This window comes from Tenrec ecaudatus, chromosome 1 (assembly GCF_050624435.1).
Source record: "Tenrec ecaudatus isolate mTenEca1 chromosome 1, mTenEca1.hap1, whole genome shotgun sequence".
Taxonomy (NCBI): Eukaryota; Metazoa; Chordata; class Mammalia; order Afrosoricida; family Tenrecidae; genus Tenrec; species Tenrec ecaudatus.
The window spans coordinates 47985521-48006757 of record NC_134530.1 but is presented as its reverse complement, the minus strand read 5'-3'; the positions used below and the strand labels follow the sequence as shown (position 1 = coordinate 48006757).

Genomic DNA, 21237 nt, shown 5'->3' with positions numbered 1-21237 from the left:
GAGTGGAACCTTGACTACGGAAGACAGGAGAATCAATGTGTTTACTCATGGTGCTGGTGAAGCATGTCGAAAGTACCCTGGGCGACAAACAGATCTGTCTTGGAAGAAGTATAGTCAGAAAGCTCCTCAGAGGCAAGGATGGTGGGACTTGGTCTCGTGTACTTTGAACCTATCTTTAGGAGAGACCAGCCTCTGGGAAAGGACATCGTGCTTCGTAAAGCAGAGGGCCGGTGGAAAAGCGGAGGGCCCTCAAGGAGATGGACTGACACAGTGGCTGCGACCATGGGCTCCAGCACAGGATCAATGTGTGGAAAGATCAGGACTGGGCGGAGTACAGGGTGGTGCTGTGTGGGAACTGGCTCACGGGAATCTAACAACTATCTACAGACACCCTTTGCTGGCTTTTGCTCCTGTCCAGAACGCAGCCAAAGGCAGGTAGGATTGTGAGGATGCTACAGATGTGGCAGGGAGTCAGACTGCCTCAATGTCACCTAATAGCAACAATATCAGGAGCCGGGCCCACCTGTAGCCCCGTCTACTGACCCTGCCTATGAGGCCTCTCCGTGGGCAGGAGCAGCTCTTCCTATGCCTGCCCTCTGCCGTCCAGAGCCTTGCTCCAGCTCCCCCTCACGCCATACGTCAGAGTCTGGGCTCCTGCGCCCTGTGCGGTGCACTTTTGGACTTTTCACCTGTGATTCATGACATCTCTTCCACTGCCCACATCCTTCAGTTCACCTGCCGGAATCATTTTAGTTCAAAAGTGATGAGGGCTGGGTATGTAACCCCAAAGACTTGGAAGCAGGGGATCAAACAGCTACCTAGTAGCCTAAATGTGGAACCAAACCATGTCCACCAGCAAAAGACAGATACATGTGGACCCTCATGCAACGGGATATTTCCTAACCACAAGACAAAGATGATGCTTGAAACCGTGAACTGGGGAAGGTCTGCGGCCCCATGGTGTGCTGAACGAGAGGAGGACAGGAGACACATGCTGATGAAAATTACAGACTGCAGCATTCGGTGTGTATTACAACACAATATCAAGAAAACCAAAGCCCTCACAACTGAACCAATAGATAAAGTCATGAAAAAGGGAGGAAAAATTGAAGTTGTCAGGATTTTATCTTGCTTGGGCCCACAGTCAATGTTCCTGGAAGCTGTAGTCAAGAAATCAAGTAAGTGCATTGAGTAACTCTGCACGCAGACCTCTTTAGAGTGTTGAAAAGCAAGAATGTCCCTTTGAGGACCAGGATGCACTTTTACCCAGCCATTGTATTTTCAATTGCCTCTTACGCATGCGGAAGTCAGACAATGACTAGGGAAGACCACAGAAGAACTGATGCATTTGAGTGCTGGTGAAGAATACAGAAAATACCATGGACTGCCAGAAAAACAAGCACATCTCTATGTGGGAAGGACAGCGAGAATGTTCCTTAGAAATGAGGATGGAGAATAAGCAAATGTGGTGAAGAAAGCTGATGGTGCCCGGCTATCAAAAGATATAGTGTCTGGGGTCTTAAAGGCTTGAAGGTGAACAAAAGGCCATCTACTTGAGGAGCAGCAAAGCTTGCATGGAAGAAGCACACCAGCCTGTGGCATCAAAAACCCAGAACAAAAAATTATATCAATATGAATGAGGGGGAGACCCAAAGCCCATCTGTAGACAATTGGACATCCCCTTACAGAGGGTCACAAGGAAGAGAAGAGCCAGTCAGAGTGCAGTATAGCGCCAATGAAACATACAACTTTCCTCTAGTTCTTTAACGCTTCCCCCTCACCTGCCACCACTAACATGAACCCAATTCTACCTTACAAAACCAGGGCATGTACATTGGTTCAGATAAGAGCTTGAAACACAGAATCCAGGACAGATAAACCCCTCAGGACCAATAATGAGAGTAGCAATACCAGTAATGGGAAGTTGGGGGGAAAAAAGGAAATGATCACAATGATCTACATTTAACTTCCTCCCAGGAGTACGGACAACAGAAAAGTGGGTGAAGGGAAACAGTGGTCAGTGTAAGACATGAAAAAAATTATAAATTATCAAGGGTTCATGAGGGAGAGGGTGGGGGAGGGTGAAGATGAACTGATACCAAGGGCTCAAGTAGAATGAAAATGTTTTGAAAATGATGGCTACATGTACAAATGTACTTGACACAATGAATGGATATATATGGATTGTGATAAGAGCTGTACGAGCACCAATAAAGTGATTTAAAGAAAAAAAATTTATTCGATTAACTGGCAAAATAAAAAATCCCAAATACTCTAGGGAGTTAGTAGGAAAGGATTATCTCTGCTAAAGCCACCACAAGGTCAGGAAGGATTCAGAAGGTATTTGAACTGAGCCTAAGAGAACATTTGGTTTCATGAACTGACCTCTCCTCCTCAAAGCCCTGTGGAATGAGATGTCAAGCTAAACTTCTTACAGTGAATTGCATTCTAAAGTATTTCAAATAATTTTTCTGTATTAAAGTACCTCTAATAATTTTCCTGCTCAGAAGCAAATCATACTTCTTCTATGTGCCTGAATGTCTTGGCAAGTCTGCAAAGAGCCCTGCAGAGAGAAAGAACTGGAAATCATTGTGTGCAAGGATGGCTTTGGGGGTGCTGTTAAAAGTGTGCATTTGAGAAGACGTGCTTTGGGCAGAACCAGACTTACTTTCTGTTCTATTGGATACTCTGTAACCAGACAATTAACTTCTGACTTCACGGTTAAAAACACAAGAAATTACTAAGTAATATAAGTAAATGCTTTATACACAAGGCAAGAATCCAGTCTCGATAAAAATGTGTGAAAGATTGAAGAATAATATCAATTTGAAAAAAGAATAAAATCAATTTTTAAAACTGGTATAAGAAAATGACAGAGGGGGGGGGGGGAGGGGAAAAAAGAAAATGACAGAGACAAGAAATGTAAAGAGATGGCTACATATGCATCAAAAGGAGATGTGCATAAATTAGAAATTGCATGCTTGTTTTTGAAGCAAGACTTCCCCATGAATGCTTTCCCTTTATTTGAAGGGACACTGAAAGACACGTTATAGGATAAATCAGTTTGGCAACATTTTAAAGTGAGTCAGAAGTTTAAAAAAAAAAAACAACTCTAAAAGTACCGGCTGATCTCATTAGCTTTGCTTAAGAAACTTTATAGATGTGACTTCACTCCTGGATTACACATATCTATATTTAGTTTATGCCTAATATGGATAAAGTCCTAAACTGACAGCCATTTCCTCTCTCCACAAAAAGAAACTTCCTTGCTTTTTGTCTATCAACAATGCAAAGATTAAGGGTAGGGTTCTTTGAACAGGGAGGGTAAAAAAAATAAAGTTACTAACAAGTTATTATGTGACTTTTTAAAACCTAAGCAACTTTGGTATTTCTAAACTGGAAAAGAATCCTAAAACCAAATATAATGTGGTGTTCACGTTCGCTTCCTTACATGTTTATAACCCTTTTTAAAAATACTAATTAACCAGGTGAGTTCATGGAAATCTTACAGTTTCCTTTCAAAATTAACCAAGAGACTGAAAGTAACCAGACTCATGTAGTAAGCATTTAGGCTCAATGGCACAAGTATGTTTTAGAAATATTCTTAAATGTCCTCAGAATTTTTTCCCTTTTTCTTTTTGGGGGTAACTGGAAGCAGCAAATAGGAGAGACCACTCTGTGTGAAATTCAAGCGTTAAACAGAGAAGACTCTACACCAACGGTAGACTCTTGATTGTGGTTATGCTGTGAGTCCCAGTTCCAACCCACCAGCAGTGAGTGGCTCCACAGGAGAAAAGACTTGGCGATCTGTCATATAAAACCAAAACCGCACTCACTACCATTGAGTAGATTCCAACTCACAGTGATCCTATGGGGCAGGGTAGAACTAGCCCTGTGGTTGCTGCGACTGTCACTCTTTATAGCAGTAGAAAGCCTCCTCTTTGTCCTCAGGAATGGCTGCCCGGTTCAAACTGCTGAAATTGCAGTTAAGTAGCCCATCGCATAACTTCTCAGGCTCTGGATTGATTCATAAACACCTTGGTCCAAATCCCTGCCATACAACTAATTAGTACTATGACCACGGAGACAATGACGTGTCTAACCAACATCAGTAAGGCAGTATTGACAGCACCTTTATTTCAGAGTTCACAGGAAGATTAAATTAGCTAATATATATAGTGAGCTAGACACTGTGACTGTTCTGAAATAAATACTAACGCTATCTGCTCTCATGACAACTATCCTAGCTGCAACAGGAAAACAAAAGCCTACTGCTCATTTTAAGTGTCCTCTAGCTAATGAATATTTATTTTTATATGGCAGAGTAGAACTGCCCTACAGGGTTTCCTAGAGAGTAATCGTCAAGGGGCTATAACATTATAAAATTTTATTACATAATTAAGAATGTCCAAGTCATTTTACAATTCTTATCTCATCAATTAAGCCATGCTAAAGTTTTATCACCATCCTGCTGTAGCGGTATAAGTCAAATATATAATTATATACCTACTTTTAATTTTTTTAATTTTAGGATCTAGAATTAGTTTAGAATTAAGAGGCCTTCACTAGTGTGAGGGAGGGCTGAGATTGGAAAGGGCAGGAATCTGCTATCCCTACCCCTCCTAGATCCAGCACTCAGGTGGGGCAGGCCCAGGACACAACTGCAAATTCACAAAGAATTTGCAGCCCAGACTTCTGTTGTAGGCTATGGAGTCAGGGCCAGATTAAGGCATGTGTCTCCTCTGCTTACCCACACATTTAAATTGGGGGGGGGGGGAATGGGGTGTACGGAGGGGGAGGTACTTTCTTAAATGGGACCATACTAGTGATTGAATGCAAAAAAGTAGCATGTCATTTTCAGTAGAGTGTGACAAGCTAGAATATAACTTTATAGTAGATGCCAGGTACTATGATTTTACTATATACCACACTTTCTACAAAAATAATAGTCCACATATTCAAAGAAATTGAGTCATTGAATTTAGCTCTTCTAGTGTAAATTCTGTTAAAAAAAAAGTGACTACCCCAATTTTGTTTTAAACAGCTCAGAGTTCAATGCTGATGCTTGTTTCAATAAATGCTACCCACCTACTCCTAAAAAGAAGTCATTTCAATGCTACCCTTACCTCTTTAACCCTTTGCCATAAATCAATTCCAACCCAGAAATTGACCGGGTAGGACAGGATAAGCCTGTCCCATAGGATTTCCAAGGCTGGCAATCTTTAAGGAAGCAGACTCCCATAACTTACTTCTACGGATGAACCTTTCCGTTAGGAGCTGAACACTTAACCACGGAGTCACCAGGTCTCCTTACTATTTCAACTACTAAGCATATACCTATAAATCTATTATTAACTCATTTTCTTCTGCTACACATTAAGGACTTGATCTCCCCCTCCCTTTCTGGGAAACTAAAGATTAGGGGTCGCTATGAGTCAGTTATCGACTCAACGGGAGCGAACTGAAACATGTGTATTTCTCTTAAAGCGTTGAATAAAAAGTTTGGTTTTATAGGTGAATAAAAATCAGGGAGTAGTAAAATTTAGTAGCAAAGGGAGAGAAGCATAATAGAAGCCAAAATCCATAATTCAAATGTATATCTATAGAACCACAACAGCCTATATGGAGTATCCTAGTTCTATTCTTTCAGCTTCCACTTAAAAAATAAAAACTTCCCAAATAACGTACTCTCAGCTTTAACTACAAGTCCAGAAAGAGTTGCTGAGGCAGATGATCTGAAATGGCAGAGTCCTATCAGACTTTCCTTTGTTTGGTTACCTGGTAAGTGTTGACACAGTCACTGAAGTGAATTCAGGAATAGATTCCAATCTAACCTCAGGTTTTTTTGTAGTAATCCTGCTTTTCTGATAAAGAATGGAAAACGCCTCACCTTTCTGTGGTAGCAGATGCTTCTTAGTAATATCCTGGAGGCTTAAACCACACATATTGAACTAATATAATCACAGGCCAACAGTCTCAACTCAGCTTTCCCAAATGTCCATAGAAGAATGTTCACATGTTAGTCACTGTCCCAAGTGCTTGTCTTAATATTAATTCTTCATCTCTACAAATGCCCAGATAGTCCTTTGACATCAGTGGAGATGCTAAGGCAGCTAGTAAAAGGCAGAAACACGATGCAAACCCAAACAACTAGCTCCAGAGTCTGAATTTTAACCTCTACACTCTGACAACAGCTTAAAGCTAAGATCCAGTCTTTCATATGATGACTCAGCTGCTAGTTGAAATATAAATCCCTACAATCTTCAATTCCAGAATAAGATTATTTTAGTTCCTACATAGGGAATAGGGAAACACAAGTGCTATTTCAATTCAACAATCATTCTGTGGCTCTGAGTTTGGGATGTCAGCTCTCAAGCATTACAATGACAGAAAGAACCTTAATAAGCAATACTGAGGCAACACTATATAATCTACCAGAGTCCCTACTCACTCATCAGGATAATGGCTGTCACAACGGTTCATTCCAAGGACTCACAAAGTGGATACACAAAGACGTTGCTCAGGGTCAAATCATAGTACTAGACTCTCCCGTCAATCTTTTTTACTTTGAGGGGGGTGGGAGTAAATCTTTTCATTTCAATCTAGAAGGAGTCATTTCAAAGCACTAAATCAAAACACCAAATATGAATGAGCCCTTGTTATTTGAGGTAGTTTACAACCACTCCATCTATTTCTATGACTTCTTGTACAAAGATTTCCGTGAATTTAATAAGCATTTGCTTTTCCCCAATCATGTGATCATTTATTTCCTTTACTTCCACCAGCCCCCTTTGGAATCAAGTCTGTGCAATGAAAAAAAGAAAAGCTTCAGTACATTTCCTGAACAAATATTTTCTTGAGTAATAATCCAATGTATTGTTACAGGAAATGCACTTCACATAGTGCTTGGCACATAGTAAATGCTTTTAAGATGTTTAGAACAAAGTGTGAAATACTTTTTTATATATGTATTTTATATCATGCATTTCAGAAATGCAACAGAAAAATAAGTGGGTGTGAACAAACATATAAGCCATATCTTCTAAATAGTAAAAACGGCCTCAGTCTCACCTACCAGCAAGTTATGACTCTTATGGAAAATATTTCCCCTCTAAGATGATGCCCTGTAATAGGCTCTAGTGATAACTCTTATCTCATAATTGTTCTAGCAGCAACAGGAAAACAAGCCTACTGCTCATTTTTGTGTATTAAATGTCCACCATGCCATGAATAGTTTATTAAGTAGTTTCAAGGAGTTATAACATTATAAAAATTATATTGTAATATTAAAGATACAATTAGAGGCATCAAAAAGTTGGTGGAAAAATTCTGTTTTTTCATTCCATTTTCACACAAACTTCCTGAAGCTCTCCCAAGTATCCCCTCTTTGCATTAGCTCTGATCTGGTCTGAAGGAGCTCAAAGACACATCTTCCTGTTTGCTCAATGCAGAGAGCCGCTCCTCTTAGGAGGTACTTAGTAAACGCTTCTTAATGAGTGATTACTTAAAGTGTGTTCCATCCCCCTGCATTTATCACAAAAGACATTGCAATAAAAGGAGGCAAATTTTTCTTAATACAAAGGAATTTAGAGCTTTATCAGTGGCTATGTATGAGTGTAAGATATTATTTTAAATAAAAGACAAAGGCAGTAAGTTTAGCCAAATACCCAAATGCCTTCATATTATGGACTTCTTACAACAGTTAAAGGAATGGCTATCAGTAATAAAGGAAGGAAGGAAACAATGATTCTGTAAAATGACAGGAGAGGGTACCAGAAGCAGGGGAAGCTTTGTAAGAGGTCAAACTAAATGCTGAAAGGCAGCTTTTATTCAGGCTAGACTTCCTAGCTCCAACATCAGAAAAAAGATGTGTGCGTGAAGATGCAAAGATACAATTTCTTGGATAGCTAATCTTACTAGGCATCAGGAGAAAACTCTCAGTACCTTGTTGTTGCTTTCTAAAATACTACCTATTTTACCTGAACTCTCAGCAGTAACACAACTGATCACTCTCCTTAACTCTCTCCAAGATGCACACAGATCTATCCATGTATGGAGAAAGAGAGAGAGAGAGAGAGAGAGATATCACTACATCGACTCAGAGCAACTGGTAGCTTTGCCCTGGAGTCAGTGCTGACTCTTAGCAACCCTGTACCCTAGGGCAGGGTAGAACTGCCCCTGTAAGTTCCCGAGACTACCTCCTTAAGGAACAGCAAGCCCCATCTTTCTCCAAGTGGTTTCGAAATGCTGATCTCATGGTTAGTAGTCCATCATGTTACCACTCCAACACCTCTATTGTAAGCCCTCTACATTCTCCTTTTCAAACTTCTCCGTTAGCCAACCCCTAATTGTTGAAAACCCCTCAGAACTTGGTCCTGGGCACTTCTCCAATGCCCCACTCAAGCACAGAATGAGCTCCTCCACTGTAAGTAAATGCTGTTGTTAGGTGTCACTGAGTCGGTTCCGACTCATTGCAACCATATATACAAGACTGGAAGCAAAAAGAGACAAACACTGCCCAGTCCCATGCCACTCTCACAGTCATGGCTACATTGGAGCCTGCTCTTGTCACCACTGTACCAAGCCATTTCACTGAGGGTCTTTCTCTTTCTTGTTGACCCTCTACCAAGCATGATGTTCTTCTCCAGGAACTGGGTCTCTTCCTGGTAATATAACATGTTCAAAGTAAGTGAAACAAAGTCTTGCCATCCTCGCTTCTAAAAAGAACTCTGACTGTACTTCTCAGACAGATGTATTGTTCATTCTTCTGGCAGCTCATGGTACATTAATGGTATATTCAATTTCTTTACCAACATCACAGTTAAAATGCATCAAATTCTTCTTCAGCCTTACTCATAGTATGCATACTACTCTTAATACCCATAAATATATTTTCTTAATATTCATAAATACCACGTGACATGTCATCACGTCTCAAATTCCTCTCATCTGCCTTGTTTCGGAGCATCAGATCTGTACTGTACATCCAACTTTCTATTAGACATCTCCACTTTACATGTCAGCCACCTCAAATGCAATAACTGAAAAACTATGCTCCTCATCCACCTCGAAAGTATCTCTATCAAAGAGTGATCTAATTTGTTAGAAACCCCATTCTCTCACACACTCTTCCTCAACTGTACCTCCAAAATCTCAACTCCTTTCTCTTCTCTCCATCTCCACCCTAAGTCCAAGTCACTTCTCATTTTTCTTGATTGCAATGCCTTCTGGTATCCTTTGTTTCTACTCTTGCCTCCCTTCAATCCATTCTCTGAAGATCAGCCAGACGGCTCTTCTTAAAATACAGATCTGATAATAGAGCAGATATACCCTCACATAAACCTTTTTAAGAACTGCCCTATTTTATGACACCACCATGATCTAGCCCATCTTATTCCCCATATGTGTGCTCAATATTCCAACCACATTAATCTCTCAATTTATTAAATATTTCCAAGCTTTATGTATGCTGATTCTTCCCCTAATGACTGCTCATCCTACATGTTAGGTCCTCAGAGAAGCCCTCATTGAGCTTCCATCTAAATCTCCCATTTTCCAAAGATGTCCTATTCTTTTCTTAAATTGTATACTCTGCTTATTTGTGTTTCTTTAACCTAAGCCTCTCCCACAGTAGTCTTCATGCAGTTTTAACATAGCTGACATGTTCAAAAGCTAAGTTCTGGATTTTCTCCTCATCAGAGCCAGCACTTCCCATGGCCTTCCCCATCTAATGTTAATGGCAACTCCATCCTTCGAGTTACTCAGAATCATCCTTGATTCCTCTTCTCTTGCACTTCACATCCGGTCCATTAGGAAGTCCTGTCATCTCCACATTAAGAAATCCCTTTCTCTACTTTACAATTATATCCAGAATCAGGCTATTTCTCATCCACCCTTCACTGAATCCATTTTAGTCCAAGCCACCATCATCTCTTGCCTCAATTACTGAAGTTACCTCTACTTATTGTCCCTGCCTCTGTCTTTGTCTCCCTATATTCTATTTTCCACAGAGTTACCAAAATGATCCAATGAAGCACCCACTCTGCTGCTCTCCACACTCTTTACCGTACTTTATTCTTCTTTACAGCACACTTATCACTAGTAGACATTTGTTTATCAATTGCCTCTCCCAACTGGAATATAACTACCATCATGCAGGGACTTTGTTCGTTGCTAGATCCTAGCACCTAGAACTGTGCGCCTTGTATTGTTGAATAAATGATAGAAAGGAGAACAGATTATTCTAACAAGCATAAACAGTATTCAGGAAAGAGACTAGAGAAGCCAGTTATTTCAAGTGAAGGAAACATCAGGGAGAAAAATCTTCCATAAATAGAAAAGTACAGGGCATGTTCAGACCAGCACTGCAAGAATATGTGCTCTACATGAGGGTGTGGTGATGGATCACATCTGGAAGACTATAAATGCAAGATCAAAGAATTTGTATCTAATTCAATAAGCAACTAGAGAAAGTAGTATGCCTTTAGGCTTTGAGGCAAAAAAATATTGTTTTGTTTTGGACAGGTTAAAATTGTAAACTACAAAATACATTTAGTTACTGAGGGAAAAGATACATATTTATAATAATCACAGACAATAAAACCATACATAGTAGATTCAGCAACACCACTCACCTGTAAGAATGTAACAAAAACATTTCACTCATCTTTTAAGTCAATTATCTTATTTAAATTGCCTCCTAAATTAATTCAGCGTGACTACAAAAGAACCTAAGACAAAAACTAAATATATTTTAGGAAAAAGATGGTGCTAAGAATGTACGATGATGGTCGTCTCGACCCCTGACTGCCCATTAGACGGTGCTGTTAGATCCTTGAAGACAAAAAGCCTGTTCTTCCTCTGTGATCTCTCAGCACATCCATAACCCAAACCAGACGCACTGCCATCAAGTCGATGTGGACTCACAGCCACCCTATAGGACCAGGTGAAACTGCCCCTGTGGGTTTCCGAGACTGTGGGTTTCTGTCTCCTGTAAGCAGCTGCTGGTTTCTAACTGTTGACCTATGGTTAGCAGACCAACTCACATATACTCAATAAAGGCTCTATTTCAATCCCTGCAATGATGCTAGATTGCTCCTAGCCAAAGATTGTATCTTATAATTTCCAACTATAAAACAGGCATATCTTACATATTATACAGACATTAAAAGAAGTTAATACTAAAAAACAATTTGGCAGTTAGAAGAGATTTCTCCTAAAGAAGAAAAGGCCTACTTTACATCACTGAAACAGCATCTACTGAATAAACAATTCTAGGTGTTGGCAGATGTCTCATAAAAGGTTACATTTTTTTCCCTTCAGCAAATATCAAAGTGCCTTGAGTGCGATTAGGAAGATAAAGCCAGATGTAATCTGAGTTCTTTTATAACATTTAAATAAAGTAAGCTTTCTTCAAACCAGCTCATTTAATACATGATAAATATTAGATTAGACTTCCGTTTTTACTAATCAAAGTCTTCCACTGCTGTGAAGAACATTGAGGACTATACATTTACTTCCATTAATAACTCACGCACGTTTGTGAATAAGATGAGGACATATAACAACAGCATTTCTAAAACAAAGTTATAGTAGTGGTTATTTTTATTTGTGTATCTTTTATAATTGGACAAAAGACCTGTATATTTACAAGAATACACATGTGAATCTGCTAAAAAGCAGAAAGAAAATGACATTTTCTAATTCAAAGCCAATATTTAAACTGAAAACAGACTTAACACTATAATTACTTGTGCTAAATTATTTTAAGTATCTACAACAGTGTATATAAAGGTTTTTACATGATTTCACGAAGAACTGACGAGCCTTGGTGGTGACATCCGTGAAGCACTGGGTTGGTGACCCGGTTCAAACTCAGCAGTTTGAGTTTAGCAGGTCAAACGCAGGCCTCCTCGGGAGAGAGAAGAAGCCCTCTGTCCTGGGAAACAGTGGCAGCTGCAGAAACCCTATAGAGGGTCGCTAGGACTCAGAATTGATTGGACAGCAATGGGTTTGGCTTGGTTTAGATTAAAGATTTTTAAATCAAATTTTAGATCCCTGTGTTAGCTAAAATAAGCCATTAAGTAAGTCAGGAGCCCCGGTGGTATAGTGGCTATGCATTGGTTTGCTAACTACAAGGTCAGCAGTCTGAAACTACCGCTGAACCACAGGAGAAAAGCAGGCTTCCTACTCCTTAAAGAGGGTCTCGGAACTCAGAGACACTCTATCCTGTCCTATAGGGTCACTAGGAGCTAGCATTGACTCAGTAACAGTGAGTTTGGTTTTCAATTTTTGAGACATCAAGTAATATGAATTCATGGTTTCAAGCTATTTCCGATTTTGTCTGGGAATGATATGTTCAAGGTAAAAACAATTTTGAAGTGTAACCACCTTCTCTGGGTCATCAAGAGTGTATGCAGTCTCACAGCTACCACTCTCCCATTTTTCTAAGGAGCACCACGGCACACTTTTGTTTTAATGAACATTCATATTCACCTACCCTTAAGAGTTCTTAATGACTTTGGCTTTTGTCTAATTATTTTGTATTCACCAGTGTTTGTTCAAACTGTCTTTTAGCTTCTCCCAAACAACGACAGAGTTAAACTGCATCATGGTAGACTTCAATACTTGCCAATCTTTACAGATGACTGATGCTTTTATAACTATAATGAGAACTAAAGCCTTTTCATAAGAATTAGTTCACATGTAAAGCTAAAATAATTTACTACCAAAAAGAAACTTGTGACATTCCTCACTTAATCTTAAACCATGCTGTATTTCAGCTTCAAGAGAAGTACAAAATCTGTGGATGACAGCTTAAAGTATATGGACTATACATATGATGAAATGTAAGGCCAATACTTGGCATGGTTCTAATATCATTACTTCTTCACAACGAGTGTTAAAATTCAAGAGGGGTAGGGATGTGTAAAGAACAGGGTGTGGGGGAGGAGAAAGGGGCCGCATGTAGGGGTGAAGGTAGGGGTAGGAGTGCTGACTGGGGATTCTGTCATGTTCTAATGAGCTGAGCAGTGCAACGGCTCGTGTTTTTGTTTTTACGTGTGTGTGTGTGTGTGTGTACTCAATTCTATGTTTAGCACAACTTTCACAAACAGTCTTATTTATCTACACTGAGGTTACTTTCATAAGTTTATAATTAAGTTAATATAGTCTCTGGGTTTTATATTTTAAATAAAAGAAAAAACAGAATCCAAATAAGGCTAATTGAGATTCCTTATGCCTATACTTAGTACTGGGCATGAGGGATAGCCAAGCCTCAAAAAAAAAAAAGACAACAGGATTCAAAGAAATCCAAGAAAATTCAAAAATTGATGGCTGAGATAAATTTAGATTTGTTAAACCATACTTAGGTGCTTTGTAATCATGCCCGAAATGCTATTTTCCTTTAGAAATTCCCTTTCCATTCCCGACAAGAGCCTCTAAAATGGACAGACACGTCCTAACTTACTCCCTACTTATCAAAATCTTGTATTTATAATGTCTTATTCATACTTCCCATCTTAACACATTTCCCTTTTATGGATTTATTAATTTCCTATCCAGGAAACTCCAGAACACTAAGGCTCCACAGTTCTAGTGGAGCAGGGAGTGGGAAAGTCTTGTTCACCAGCCTTTATTTGGCTGCAAGCATCTTTCTAAGCCAACTGTGACTTTTACTGACAGGTCCTCCAGATCGCCTCACTCCTAGCTTTGCACAGGCAGGTTTCTCCTGATGTTCAGTCCTCTTGGCTCAGTAGCCTCCTGTCTATTCTGCAGCCTGGGCCTCGTTTTCTCAGAAGTTTACATTTAATCCAAATCATCTCTATGGCCCTTGCCAAAGGTGGCACACTGTTTGGTTTGGGGGAACAGCTAAGGCAAAAAAGTAACAAGAAAGAAGCATTTTTGGTCCCGAAGGGATCAGTTATCAGGCATCAAAGAACAAAAAAATCATATCATTGGCTGCACACCTCCATGATACAATCGCTGAAGACAAACGGGTGCATAAGCAAATGTGGCGAAGTAAGCTGATGGTGCCCGGCTATCAAAAGAGATAGTGTCTGGGGTCTTAAAGGCTTGAAGGTGAACAAGCGACCATCTAGCTCAGAAGCAATAAAGCCCACATGGAAGGAGCACACCAGCCGGTGCGATCACGAGGTGCCAAAGGGACCAGGTATAAGGCACCATGCAAAAAAAAAAAAAAAAGAATATATATATGTGTGTGTGTGTGTGTATGTATGTATATGTGTATACGGATAGAGAGATAGAGAGATAGATAGAGAGATAGAGAGATAGATAGATAGATAGATAGATAGATAGATAGATAGATAGATACCTTAGTGAATGAAGGGGGAAGTGCAAAGTGGAGACCCAAGGCCCATTTGTCGGCCACTGGAGATCCCCTCATAGAGGGGTTTAGGAGAGGAGATGGGTCAGTCAGGGTGCGATGTAGTACCGATGAAGAACACAGCTTTCCCCCAGATCCTGGATGCTTCCTCCCCCCAACTACCATGATCCGAATTCTACCTTGCAGGACTGGATAGGGCAGAGGTTGTACACTGGTGCATATGGGAGGTGGAGGCACAGGGAATCCAGGGTGGATGATACCTTCAGGACCAGGGGTGTGAGGGGCGATGCTGGGAGAGTGGAGGGTGAGTGGGTTGGAAAGGGGGAACTGATTACAAGGATCCACATGTGAGCTCCTCCCTGGGAGATGGACGGCAGAGAAGGGGGGGGAAGGGAGACTCTGGATAGGGCAAGATATGACAAAATAACAATCTATAAATTATCAAGGGCTCATGAGGGAGGGGGGAGCAGGGAGAGAGGGGGGAAAAAAGAGGACCTGATGCAAAGGACTTAAGTGGAGAGCAAATGCTTTAAAAATGATTAGGCCAAAGAATTTACAGATATGCTTTATACAATTGATGTAAATATATGTATGGATTGTGATAAGAGTTGTATGAGCCTCTAATAAAATGTTTTAAAAAATAAAGAAGCATTTTCATTAACGTCACATTTTATGTTCACTTCTATCTCCTGAATTTTCCCCTCTGGAAACTTCAAGTAAATGGCAACTCTATTAAAATCAAGGAAATATTATCTTGATGTTGAAATACATATTGTTCAACTAATCAACAAGGTTCTACATAAATTTTATTTCATTTGCTCTGTGTATACAAAACAGAGTTCAGGTTGCAGCCTACCACAGAAACAAAGTACAAAGAATTCCCATTTAGATTGTCAAATTAGCCCATTCATACTACCCCTTTGCACCTTCTTAACTTCTACCAAGAAATTGCTGACAGCACAACACCCTAAAAATAAGGAAATAGGGGAGCTGATATCAGGGGCTCAAGTGGGAAAAGAATGCTTTGAAAATGATGATGCAAATGTACTTGACTCATTGGAGGAATGAATGGATTGTGAAAAGCGATGTAAGAGCCCCAATAAAAGTATTTTTTTTAAATAGGGAAGTGCAGAGAGTGAAAATGGTTAGGAAATTTGAAACGTTATTATCAAAAACCTATGTCATCCAGAACTTTTAAATAACTTGTTTCCATGGCCCCATGGATTTGACTCATTCTTGATTCCTTCCTTTGCCTTTCAGTCTTGCCAACAACTTAACAACTGTTTCCTTCATGAGGAATTTCTAGACGCTCAAAAGCTAAATTTCCCATTCTTGGCTACTTACTCCCAAGCTACCAGTCTTCTTGTTATTCTCGTGGTCATGTTCAACCCTACTTCTACCATTCACCACATCTCCTGACCCAACCTAATGTGAGCAGCACTAGATTCCTCAAGGACCTATCACCTTGTGCTGTTTTCTTTTCAATATAATACATAATCCTAAAGACAGGACATACAATTTTTTATATATTCCAGAATATCTAGTAGCTCAGTATTGGGCACTTAGTTCATACCTAGTACATGCCTTAAATCACATATAACCAGAACCAGATATGTCCTTAGTGACCATCTAGCCCAGTCCCTTCCTTGTATACCTTGGCTGTATGTATTATACATTTTTCTACACTCAAGAAACTATGAGTTACTGCCTTTAGAACATTGGTTCTTAACCATGGGGAAAGACTTGCACTGAGTTTTATATGTAATATCAAGTATTTACCGAATCCTCTGAATTCCATAATGAATCTTGCAATTAATACCATTCCTTCCTATCAACAACAAAGAAAAATAACCACTGTCCTTAATGCTTCATGTAAGGCAGTTAATAAGGCCACGTGATTAGGTTCTCTCTAATCAAAAGTAAGAGGAAATGACAGGTGGAACTTTCTGGGCTGCAACCCTTGAGATCACTCCTCTATACCAGTGGTTCTCAACCTGTGGGTCGTGACCCCTTTGGGGGCCAAACGACCCTTTTACAGGGATCACCCGATTCATAACAGTAGCAAAATGACAGTGATGAATAAGCAATGAAAATGTTATGGTTGGGGGGTCACCACAACATGAGGAACTGTATGAAAGGGTCGCAGCATTAGGAAGGTCGAGAAACACTGCCCTACACTCTGCACTTGCCACTGGCTGTAATCAGGACATGTCCGTTACTTGGACATCTGAGAAGAAAATGTCCTCGGGGTGAACAACAACAAGCTTTAGTCCCCAAGTGACTCTGAGAAGGAAAGTACCCAAACATCTATAATCTACAAGCAGCCTCCCTGGGCCTCTTGGTAGAAAAGAAACTTGCATAAGGTTAAGCTATTTAGGGGAATTATTTATTACAAAGGCGCTAGCTGCCATCAAGTCAGCTGACTCATGAAGTCCACCTGCGCTACAGAACAAAGCACTGCTTCATCCTGTACCATCCCCAAGCTAGGTTGGGGATCAGACCATTTATAGGGTTTTTACATTGTGCTTTATAGGCTGATTTCAGAAGTGGATCGTCAAGCCTTTCTTGATCCGGAGGCTCCACTACAACCTGCTCCGACATCCTAGCAGCACAATGATCGGCACAGTGCACTGATCCAGCTGTACATGGAGCGCCATGCAGGTCTCCAGCCTGGAAGGCAAGCATCCTACCACTGAACAACCACAGCCCTCCAGATAACCCGAATTAATACACACCTTGGCAACTAATCCTCTCTGTAATGATAGATAGATTAGATAGATAGATAGATAGATAGATAGATAGATAGATAGATAGATAGATAGATAGATAGATAGATAGATAGATAGTTATCATGATAGTCTTTGGAGGGTGAGAAACTGAACCACTGAGAGCTTGAGAAGCTGGCCTGGTATTATATTATTAGAATTCAGATTCAAACCAGTCCAGCTCTGGGTTAAAAACACCTGACAAATATCGCAAAAGAAAGTTACTCTGATGTGTTAAACCATCCTGCACTAGATTAACTTCTTACAATCACCACCCTAATCTAAGACCTTTAGTGACTATTGGTTAGTGTGATTGACCCAATTCATAATGGTACAATCACAAATTTAAATTCTAGTTCCTAAAGCTAAACTCTACAAAGGGGCTACTTCCTACACTGACATTAAACATACTGTCATCTGATGCCATGTGCTGGTTGAGCTCAGGGGAGGAGGCAACCTAGAAAAGTGAATCAGAATCTGCATTTTAACAAGACCCCCAGGTGATTCATAATATATTCTTGCCAGCAAGCCCAGTAATAAAGGTTTACAACTAAAAGTAAACAGGTTGCTTTTAGGTGATTCCCAAGCTTTTAACTGTTAATAGTTATGCCCTAACAAAAACTTAGCACATCTTATCCATAGTTGCAAAGATACAATGATGAAAGCTAAGTTAAGTATTTTAAAAAGCAATCTACATTTAATACATAATAATGCAGATCTAAAACACAGAACACTAGGAAAGGGTAAGTGACTATAGTTTGGGAAACAGTGCACCATTGCCATCTCCTTTTCATTGAAGGGTCAAATGAATAATAAGCAGGGTGTTAGAGCAGCAGCCTTCAGGGCACAGTGATTAAGTAGTGCTTAGTTGCTAACCAATAGGTTAGGGGTTCGAATTCACCAGTCACTGTGCATGAGACACATGTGTCATGCTGATTCTGTAAAGATTTACAGCCTTGGAAGCCCTATGGAGCAGGCAGAAATTCTATTCGAGTCCTATAGGGTCACTAGGTCACTGCTCTCCAGTCATGTCTGACTCAAAATGACCTTATAGGACAAAGTAGAACTGAAAGTAAACAGCCTCATCTTTTCCCTTTGGTAAGGTTGCTGGGTTTGAACCCCTGGACCTTGAGGTTAACCAACTACACCACCAGGATGCCTTAAAGCAGCAGTTCTCAACCTGTGGGTCTCAACCCCTTTGGGGGTCCAACAACCGTTTCACAGGGGTTGCCTGATTCAAACAGTAGCAAAATTACAGTTATGAAGTAGCAACGAAAATAATTGTATGGTTGGGGGGGTCCCCACACCTGAGGAACTAAATTAAAGGGTCACTAGGAAGGTTGAGAACCACTGCCTCTAAGGGTCACTTGAGTCCAAACTGACTGCCAGAGCTTGGGTTTGGGTTTTCTGTTTGTTTGCTTTGGGTGGGAGTGGAGGGGTATATTCATCTCTTCCTTTCTAATCCTTATCCATTGTTTCCTTTTCTTGCCTTCTAGGATTGATTGCGATTCCAGTACAATGCTGAAGAGAAGTCATGACAGATAGACCTTCATGTGATTTAATGGTAAAACTAAAGTTTCACAATGAAATATCACATATTTTAGATTTGGAGTGGATTTTTTTTTTTTGAGTTCCTGGAAGTTCCTTTCCATCCCCTGTTCAGTAAAATAATCTCAACACAACACTCTAACCTGTACTTCAAGCGTCTTCCCTTTCTCTTCTCTTTCTTTTTTCCAGTCTCTAGTTGGAGGCTCCTCCTTACGTTCTGTGGACCATCAAAGTTCTGTATCTGCCACCCAAGGTAGCAGACCTTGTGAAAATACTCTTACAAGTTTTATACTTGTTTGCTGCTTCAATTCCTGGGACCAAAATACTTCTAAGACTGACACTTTTTGAAAACCATTAGAACAACCACTGCTATATTCCGTTTCAAAGTATTTTTTTCTCTCCTCAAATACCACTCAACTACACTCTTCAATGTCTCCCTTGCTTTAACGTAAAAACTCAAGGAAACAAGAACAAAATAGTTCTGGGTTCCTGCTAATTTTCCAGTAGGCTGCCCAGCTCTGAATGAACTTGGCTTTTAAGAAAGTGAGGACGAGATCTCCCAAGATTTTCAAGCAGTTCTGAGAGAGGAGTAATTCTGAGAAAGGCAGCTGGATCCAGATGTTTACGTTGTCTAGTCTGTCCCCTCTGCTTTAAAAAAAAAAAATCCAACCCGGAATGTTTGTAAGCAAATCGGGGAGCTCCGGGATTTAAAAGTGAAGGCTAAAGAGGGCAAAATCAACCCAGTGGAGCCCCTAAACAAGTTTGGAAATTTTTTGCCTCCTGTTTTTCTCCCAAAACAAAAGGGCGCCCAGTCTTTCCCGAGGCAGCAACACCGAGGTGAGTGGCCAAAAGGTTGCATCATACAAAGCACTCCGCGTTTGAGAAACAACAAAAAACACATACAACAAAACACCCAGTGCATTCTGACTCAGAGCGGCCCGCGACTGGGCCCAGGGGCTTCCCAGGCTGCAACCTCCCAGGAAGCCGACTGCCACTTGCCTTCCGCCCGGCCGCCCACTGGCTTCGAACCGCCGGCCTGCCGGGACGCAGCCCAGCGCTTAGCCGTGGTGCCACCAAGAACCCCGACGGGGGTGAAGTAACTCAGGAGAGCCCGCGCCGGGAAGCTCCGTCCCCGCCGGCCCGGGGCGCCTGTCTTTTATTGCCCTTTCGTCTTCTCGGGATCGCGCGGAGGAGTTACGGTTTCAGACCCGCGGGGAGCCACTACGGTCCTCAAAGGCGTCGGGAGAAGTTCAGCTTCTCCTCGCAGGGGCAGGGCTGGGAGGGCCAAGGGGTGGGGTCGGGTGGGGCTGGAGACCGGACCCTCCTCGCGGGAGTTGGGGACCTCGGGGGTCGCAGGCGGCCGAGGCGACCCTCCCGCCGCTCTCCCGGACCCGCGAGCGCGCGAGCGGGGTGTGGCGTCCGCGCCGCCCGCCGCCCCGTCTCGGCCGCCTCGCGGTGCCGGGTCCCCAGCCCGCTCCCCCGACAGGCCCCCGGAGGCGGGAAGGCGCGGGTGGCCCCGAGACAATGGGGCGGGGGCGCGGGGCCAGAGCTTCCCTCCGGCGGGTGCGGGGCGCCGCGCGGGGGCGCTTCAGGGGCGCCCGCGACCAGGACGCCGCCCCGCTCGGCCGGGCGGGGGCCGGGGGCTCAGCCGGGCTGCGCGGCGGGGCGAGCGCTCACCTTGACGAAGAGCTCGATGGTGGGCTCTTTGTCCTCCTCCTTCAGCCCGTTCAGCGGCATCGACAGCGCCATGGTCGGCTCGGCTGGACTCCACGGACGGGTGGCTGCTGCTACCCCGGGGCTGCTCGGGCTGCCGGCTCCGCCGCTCTGCGCCTCCCTCGAGAGTCCGAGTGTCTAGCTCGCCGCGACCACAGCTCCTCAGCACCGCCCCACGTCCCGCGCGCGACTCTGAGGCGGCGTCGGCCCGAGCCGCTTCAAACTGCGGGGCGGGGCGCGGAGGGGCGGGGCACCTGGCGGGGGCGGGGCCAAGCCCCGGCCTCTGCTCCTCTCCTGAGGAAATGGGCGCCCGGAGCTCGGGGGCGTGGCCTCGGGAAGGAGAGGCTCCTGTGGGACCACTCAGACGCCTCCGAAGCCTGCTAGGGCGGGGCAATGTCTTGATTGAGGGCGTGGCCTCGGCCAGAGCTCGGGACAGCTCAGCCTCCGGCGAGAGTGGGCGGGGCGTTCTGTCCCGCCTTCCGAGGAGGCCGGAGGGATAGTCCCCGGGAGACCCGGGCCTGACACCGCCTCCCTCCGCAGCGCTGGCGCGTCCTCCGCAGCTGCGGCTGGTGTCTTGCCCGGTGACCTCACGCTTTTGACTGGCCTGGGGAGGCGAAGAGGTCTCTCTCTCTCTCTCTCTCTCTCTCTCTCTCTCTCTCTCTCTCTCTCTCTCCCTCTCTCTCCCTCTCTTCTCTCTCTCTCTCTCTTTCTCTCTCTCTCTCTCTCTCTCTCCCTCCCTCTCTCTCTCTCTCTCTCTCCCTCTCTCTCCCTCTCTTCTCTCTCTCTCTCTCTCTCTCTCTCTCTCTCTCTCTCTCCCTCTCTCTCCCTCTCTTCTCTCTCTCTCTCTCTCTCTCTCTCTCTCTCTCT

At 42.6% G+C, this 21237-nt stretch overlaps 1 protein-coding gene across 1 annotated transcript in view; it reads right to left on the bottom strand.

Annotated features, from left to right (window-relative positions):
• CLIC4 (chloride intracellular channel 4) overlaps positions 1–20567 on the bottom strand; it is an 86827-nt gene extending 66260 nt beyond the window's left edge. The window contains exon 1 of the mRNA XM_075552587.1: positions 20335–20567. Within this exon, the coding sequence (XP_075408702.1) occupies positions 20335–20406 (72 nt within the window). The 5' untranslated portion in view covers positions 20407–20567. The remainder of the gene's footprint in view (positions 1–20334) is intronic.
• Between the last annotated feature and the right edge of the window lie 670 nt (positions 20568–21237).